The following is an 8100-nucleotide window of genomic DNA, read 5'->3' as shown; positions in this document are numbered from 1 at the left end:
GTTCTATCATGTTATCTAAGTCGTCTATGATTGACCGGAAAGCTATGGAATGGATTTGACAGTTAATTGGCAAATAGGACTTTAACCGGTAAATGTGAAACCATGTTATGCTTAAGTAATTGGATCTTGAGATTGATGAGGAATTTGGTGTTGCGGTTTGGAATGTGTTGGTAACATTGTAATGAGATTATGACCGGAACCGCATCATGTTTTGATTACCAGAAGTCATGTTTGTGATTGACTAATGTATTTTCTGTAGGATTTAACAACCGGTATTTTAATCTTATAACCGGTAATGATTTTGAGTTTGACGGTGTATTACATTATGTTTGTAAGATGGTGATGACGTGGTTGAATCCACGTGAAGTGATAAGATGTTGTTTTAGCGCGATCAAAGAGTGAATTTCTTGGGAATGAGCGAAGTGCTTAGTAGAGTGAGCTAAGGGTTTGAAAGTATATCTGATCAGTGTGCGGTGATCATTCAACGACCGTAATGATTTGTATGATGATTTGTAATGATTTGTAATCATTTGTTATGATCTATGATGTAAATTCATTTGAATCTTGTTGTATCTAGGGCTTTGTAACCGACTAAGTTGTAAAGTCTATTTACGGTAAGTCTGTGATGATTTACTGTGTCGGTGATCAAAAGAAGAGTGTGTGGTCGAACCAGTGTGTGTGGCTGCAAGAGAGAAGCAGATTGGAGCAGGAAAGGATCTATAAAAGCAAGCAGAGAGTGTTATTTTTAGATCATACATTTGTTGTTCCCTAATAGTTGCAACAGACTCAAAATCCCTTAACCGGGTAAGTCCTGACAGGTTTGCTTGAATAAATCCCTTCACCGGGTGACTCATTAGCTTGGGTTCTAAATCCTTTCACAAGGTTACTCCTAACAGAATAAAGCTCCTAACAGGGCTGAGGTAAATCCTTTAACCGGGGGACTCTTAACAGGGTCTGCTCCTAACCGGGTATGCTCCTAACAGGGCACTTTTCAAAAGAGTGCAAAAATCTTGTGGGTACCAATTCCCACCGTGATTTTTCCCATTTGGGTTTCCACGTGAAAATACTGATGTTCATGTGTTGCTTGATTTCTTATAGGTTGAGTTATTACTTGCATGTTGATGAACACTTAGAAGCGCAGTTTGATAAATCTGATCAACAGTATGATTTTAGTTATTACCGGTATCGTTTATGAGTTGTTTTAGAAGAAATATTTGGTGGTTGTTAAATTTTTTAAGTTTACTGTTATTACTGATTCCGCCCCCACCCCCCACCAGTAATAACCAGTTCCTCACAAATATCAACTTTGATGGTTGGGGATAGGCCTTCAAAGACCTTCAACTGACCCTCTTGATTATGAGGGCCTCGCCTTCAAATGTTGTCAACACCTCCACTGATTATTTGGGTATAGATTGTCCTCTCTCGCATCATAATTTCTCCACTACATTTTGGAAGGATGCTAACGAAGATCAATAAACTATTCATGCTTTTGATTCAACATCTAACAACTCCTCTGAAGATGATAAGTCTCTTGCTGCTAGTGTGGCTTTGTCATGTCCTTCAAACTCTTAATAAAGAACCTTTTGCCTTGTCGTCATGCCTATATTTAGCTTTAGATTGGCCCAGATTATTCATTATATGACTCTCCCCTTGTGTTGATGAGCTCTTTGTGGGAGATTCCCCCTTACTTCCCCTGATTATGAGAATGTGGAAACTAATGTCTCCTACATTGTTGTGAGGAGGAAGAAAGGTCTTCCTCTATTACCTCCCCTAACTCATGTTCAAGTGTTGGGTGAAAGGCCGCCTATTCTAGACCTAGTATTATCTTAAGTGGAACTGCAAGGGTCTTAGCTCTTTCATTTGCTCCTTATTTTTTAGCATCTTGGTTACAATTATACTTTTCATTGTGTTGTTTGCTATATTTTACTAGCATGGGCTTATTTTGCCTTGCTTTTGACAGCTTTGTAGAGAGTCAAGACCCTACTTTCTCTCTTCTTTTATTCTTTTGCTTGGTCTCTTTTTGTACAAAGGTCTAGGCCTTTTCAAAAAACTTGGTTACCTAATAAAAAACAATGCAGATTTTAGAAGGAAATCCTATGATGGCTCCCAATCCTCCAATGGCAATTTTTTTGAACCAATTTTTTACTGCTTTAGCTCCTAGCTCCTACCGCACTTGCCTTTCATATGCTTGTGAGCTCTGGTTCAAGTTTTTTTGCGCTTGTCGGATTTGCTATCATGGGGTCTACCTCAGCTTCTTGCGAGGGTTTTTTGTTGGGGTTTGGGTCTGCTCCGGCCATGGGTGTGCCTACCCTTCCTCATCCTTGGTTTGTTGTTGTTGTCTCTCTCATTAGGTCTACCCTTGTCGCCACTTCTACGGTGGTGCTCAAGACTCGTGTAGATTTGGTGGGTGAGGAGCCTTGTATTGCTATTGTCAATGGTGTTGTGGGTGTTGGGGTCCCCCCTCCAAGGCCTTTTTATACTGTTGGTGGATGAAGCTTTGCTCATATTGCCAAATCTGTTGCTACGCTTTCTCCCAAGGGGAAATCTCATCCTCTAGCTTGTGCCAAGACCTCCCATGTTGTAGTTTGTGGTTGAGATGTGGTGGAAGATGTGGACTTTACCAACACTACAGGTTGGTATGTATATTCACTGGTCTCCGGCCTTCTCTCCCGAATCTTCATTAATGGGTGATGGATCCTTGGAAGCCCTTGCTTATTGGTAACATTGAGTTTTTCCCTTCTGCTAAGGGTTTTTTTATCACTTATTTAGTTTTTGTTGCTAACCGTGATTTGGTTTTGAGCAAGATGTGGGCTTGGAGTGATCACTCTCTCTTGACCAAACCATGAACAAACTCCTTTAACCCTCTTACTAAACCATTCAATGTGCATCCAATGTGGGTTCGTATCCCCAATCTTCGCCTTCATTTTAGGGAATTGAAGCCATTAGCAACTCTATCTACCGCTTCTTGAAGGTTGGTACCACTTCTCCATGAGTCTTTCTACATTTGCTCGCATTTTGATCAATATTAACATCATCTTGTCGTGCCTCTTCCTAGGGGTGTGGTTCTCATGGTTGGGGATAGGCCATGGACTCGATCATTGGATTATGAGGGCCTCCTCTTTTGATGTTACCATTGCTTCTCTACTAGTCACTTGGCCGCTCACATTCTAATCAATATTAACATCTCCATGCTCTTCCTAGGGATGTGGTTCTCATGGTTGGGGATAGGCGATGGACTCAATCATTAAATTATGAAGGCCTCTTTTGATGTTACCATTGCTTCTCTACTAGTCACTTGGCCACAGATTCTTCTTTCTCTAATGACTCTTCACGAGCTATTGATGATTCCTCCTAGGATGATGGTTTGCCTCCTGCTACCGGTGTGCTCTCCTCAAGCCCCACGAATCCTCCACCACTTGTTGCTACTAGTGTGGCCCCTCTAGACCCATGGACCCTTCTCCGTTTGTTGCTCCTATTCTATTCCAACCTTTCGCGAAGGTTTTGTTGCTTAGTCGATTTTCTACTCCTAGTGTTGACAGTCTCATTGAGGGGATTCCCCCTCTTGCTCTCCCTTGTGTTGGTGTTCCAAATGATAGTATTGCACGGATTGTGTTGAGAAAGAACATTCTTCCCCCTCCCTAAACACATCCCAAGTTGTGGGTAATTTTTCTACCCACCTTTGATGTGGGTTACTGCATGTTCTACTAGTGTGCTATAAGTGGTCTATTTTGACCTCCGCTGTCAATGATTTGTTCTTGACCAGTTGTAAGTGGCCTTTTTGGCCTGTCTTTGTATAAGGTCAACACCCTTGTTTTGCTGCTGAGATTTTAGTGTTTTACTTTTTATAGCTAGTGGTTGGAAACATACTTGGCGGGATCACAAACAGATTTGCCTTTATAACTCGAAAAATTGACGACATTGCAAACCACTTATCGGCCCTTATTAAAGATTGGACTTGTAGTAGTATGCATGAAAATAATGGAACTACAGAGTGAATTTTTTGTAAACTTGGTCGAGTAGCATCAGGATAGAGAACCATAGCGCAGAGAAGATGTTCAAAACTTTCAAACATATATCGACCACCTAACTAAGCCGTGAAGGAAAATCCACAGAAATGTTCATAGTGAAGAGATGTTCAAAAAAACATAAAAGTGGTGACAGACACTGGCGCAGACACAATAACAGACACGGACTGAAGTTCAGTAAATCTTTCAATGTCTGGTATAGTTTTTGAATTCTTTATTTATTTATTTTTTATAGTTTTTGAATCTATGAAATAAAACAATTGTTAAAATTATAATTTTGTAATTCAACATTTGCCAAAAGATGGGAGATATCATAATTAATGGCTCTGATTCCATTTAATCATGTGTAGACACAAAGGTAAATTTTCGATGATACGGCAAATCCATAGGTACTCACAAGCTACCGATGGCACATAAATGTTGCCAAACAGTTCGGCATTTGCTAGTAGCAATTACATATATAATTACAACAAAAAGATTCTGAAATTACTGAATGAAATTTCATTTTGATTATCATAAAGAATTAAGCTACCCTCAAATTCTCCGCAAAGAATTTTATCAGAGGTACACGATCATGACAATCACAGATAAGATTAGAGTATCAGTACCCAACAAGTGGCATGGTCACACATGTACCATGAAACATAGGGCAAGACCATATGCTTGACCATGACTAAAGAAGGAATCTTCATGAAAATTCACCGGTCTTAATTTCTGTAGAGGAATGAATGGTGATCACAGGTAGAAGCCAATTCACAATGTGTAAACTCTTCCTTTATCATGGCAAAGGCATATAGAACAAGCACTTCTGCGCTTATACCAGTAGTCTGATTGGAAGTTGCCAACTAAGCAAATATGACAAACCTATTTCCATGCTTTCTTTCCACGAAATTGCTTTGAAGAACTTTTTCTCTTTTTGTCATTTCTTGAACGTGCTACCTTTGCCCGTTTAGCAGCCAATGGCATTCCCTTCTTCCGTTCCTTCTCCCGATTGCTGAGCCCTCCAGTCTAAACAAGGAAACAAACGACTTTGTTAGTGTAATTATGGAGAATGTACTAGTGAACTTGTTGATGGTGGGCATATAATCATAAATATGGGGTCAGCAAACATCAGTATGAAGGCCCAACCTTTTTCTGTTTTACAGCTGTGCGAGAAGCATATTTCAATCTATCCTCTCGTCCAGCTTTCACAATAGCCAGCCTCTCCTCTTTGTCTTTCCTTTTATGTATATTAACCTATTGATGGTGACAATGTCAAAAAAATGAACATATCATAAAGAAATAAAAACAAGAGCCTCACTCCAAGCCAAAAAAAAACAAAAAACATAACAAAATTCACCAACCTCAAATTTTGCAGGATTTACAGGGTGTTCACTAAGATGCTCAGAACTGGGCAATTTAACAGACATTCCTTTTCCACTACCAGCTTTCACCATTCCATGCTCAGACATTGCTTGTTTTGCCACATTCTTTGCCTGCAACAGAGTTAGCAAATATGTGAGATATTAAAATTTTATACTAGAATAAACTACAATTTAAAAATAAATAAAAATAGACTCTACCAAGACAATCATCTTCCCTTTCATCACAGGACCTACTCTTGTAAAACAGATCTTAAACAAAGACACCAATATTTACTAAATGTCATTTCTCATATCAATATTCTTCCTAGACAATATAGTATACCATGAATGTTACAGAAATTGTGCAGCCTAGCAAGAATCAATAGACAATGAACATCTTTGCATCATGTATTTGCGACCTATGATGGATTTTTTAATTTAATGCAAGCCATGCACAACATCTGGAATATAGACACAACGCATTTACATTTCAAAAGAATGTTTGAGAAATTAGAACAGTAGACATTATCATTATGTTTTTTGCAGGGGCCATGCTAATCCTCTCTGTATTGTTCCAATTTTATCAGATGTCTCCGAATAGACAGTAGACATTATCTTGTACAGCCATGATGATGCTCACTTTAACTGTTGAAGTATTTGAAAATTACCATATACTCCTATGGAGCTCACTGATTCTAGAAAACACCATAAATAATTGGATGTTAGATAGCATGTAGACCAAGTACTACCTCACAGGCAAGCAACTAATAACATCCCTTTCCTCTATGGCATGATCTACCTACACAAAGACCTCACTGGTTTAAGGCAAAATAATTAAAGGAATCAAGTTTACACGATTTCTGTGCCAAAATATTGTACGCAGAGTCCTCAGCTGACATGGCATACAAGGCAAAGTTCGGGGGATGTAACCAGATAACACATAAATCGAGTAAAGACCTCCATAATTTTAAAATATTAAACTAGATAATTAGACTTAATCTCATGCATGATTAACACATCAAATAATATCTCATTTGATAAGGATAGAAACATGATAATAAATTTTGATACAGTGTTAATTACATAAGCTCAAAAATAAGTACACATAAGACATCAATTTTCTTTACAAAAGACCATACGGTCAAATGCAACAATACATAATTTACAAAACTGATGATAGTCCTGACAGGAGCTCCCAGCATCTATCTCCCATGAACACAGCACGAGCGAGAACATTGCCGGAGCGCTTCACCACCCAACCGCAAAGCATTTACGCTTCCCCGGAGTTCTTCATGACACGAAGAACCGCCAACCCTGCACGAGGACGTCTAGCAACTCGAAACTGGCAGGGGATGGAATCTGGTGCAACTTAGTGTATCTACAATCTAAGATGCTATTGTAACGACACTAAGATATGGAAGAGAGTGACAATATAATGATTCACTTAGCAAGCATACACTAAGAGATCAACAAAAACTTTGGCCAAAGTTCTTTTTGAGCTGACTACCGGCAAACGAGTTTAAGCAGACTTAAGTTTCTCTAGAAAACTCACCCTTCTCTTTACTCCATATTCGGCACCCATCCGACATACATTAAAACACATTGAATACATAGAATACATCTATGAAAACATGCATATAACGGCATCAGTCTAATCTTATCCACCATTCTACAAGGGCACTCAACACCCTAGATAAGCATCTACCTATACACTATCATTCAATAAAAAAAGTCCATGCTTAATACTTTAGTCATATTCAAGAAAAACCAAAATATAATCTTATAAAAACACACAGTTCCAGTAATATAATATACATCAAATAGAATTCTCCTACCTATTATACGATTTCACTTCAAGGAATACTACCTGTTGACTTTTTTTTATGACAGCGTCTAACACAAAATAAAGTCACCAACGGTCACCTTATCCTCTCTTGATCAAGATTAGTCCATATGCTAGGATTGCTTAAAGTTCAAACGGCTAATTCCAAGGTTCCTTCAGTGCGTGGACGTGACTCAGATGTTTGATGGGTTTGCTGATAACCCAAGGGGCCTTACGTGTGTTCAATTGGAGAAGACTCATGCAAGCTCAAAGATATCTGTGCGGATGATTTGCAATGAAAGTTCTAGTTTTGGATCTTTTAGATTTTGAATTAGCGAAAAGTAAATAGGAGTAGGGTAGAGAAAAACTAGGCTAAGGCTAATTTAATCCTAAGAACAGGAGACGGAATTACTTATGCAAAATCAAACCACTCTTCGTTTCGCCAACAAAGCACAACTACACGAAGGCGGTGCAATCTTCAAAGGGTGCGTGGAGGCTTTTCAGATCATCAATACATACCATCGGATTGAACAATCTCTACTGATGACCGAAGTTAAACGCATACACATCAACAGGCTCAAGCTAACTTTGCATGGCATACAACAATCAGCTGCACACCAAAAGTATGAGCTCGGATTCTGCAACTAGTTCTCCTATCAAATCCAATTCTTCTAACCACTCATAAGCAAAATCTAATCTAATTGAAGAGAGCAAGACCATGCAGATTGCCAAAGTAGAACAAGAGTACACCATCAAAATTGAACAATGCATTAAGTTGGCTACTTCACAATCCTGATGCGAAAAATCTTAGACAATAATCTCTCCTCCCTTTACAAATGAGGGGGTCATCCCCTTATATAGGCCTCAGGCCATGCAAACCCTAATTAGGGTTTCACCAAGGAAGACTCCC

General features: G+C 39.0%; 1 protein-coding gene and 1 pseudogene across 3 annotated transcripts in view; both read right to left on the bottom strand.

The window, feature by feature from the left end:
- Positions 1 to 4334: 4334 nt before the first annotated feature.
- Positions 4335 to 8100, bottom strand: part of LOC131033631 (uncharacterized) — a 65502-nt gene continuing 61736 nt past the window's right edge. For all 3 annotated transcript variants that reach the window (XM_057964877.2, XM_057964878.2, XM_057964879.2), the window contains 3 exons: positions 5369 to 5500; positions 5154 to 5261; positions 4335 to 5033 (listed from right to left, as the gene is read on the bottom strand). In XM_057964877.2, the coding sequence (XP_057820860.2) occupies positions 4890 to 5033; positions 5154 to 5261; positions 5369 to 5500 (384 nt within the window). In that variant the 3' untranslated portion in view covers positions 4335 to 4889. The remainder of the gene's footprint in view (positions 5034 to 5153; positions 5262 to 5368; positions 5501 to 8100) is intronic.
- LOC131033649 (U6 spliceosomal RNA) lies at positions 5881 to 5971 on the bottom strand (annotated as a pseudogene).

The sequence above is a fragment of the Cryptomeria japonica genome, chromosome 3, assembly GCF_030272615.1.
Source record: "Cryptomeria japonica chromosome 3, Sugi_1.0, whole genome shotgun sequence".
In the NCBI taxonomy this organism is placed as follows: Eukaryota; Viridiplantae; Streptophyta; class Pinopsida; order Cupressales; family Cupressaceae; genus Cryptomeria; species Cryptomeria japonica.
Note: the sequence above shows the minus strand (reverse complement) of the source record. Positions and strands in the feature narration are given on the sequence as shown.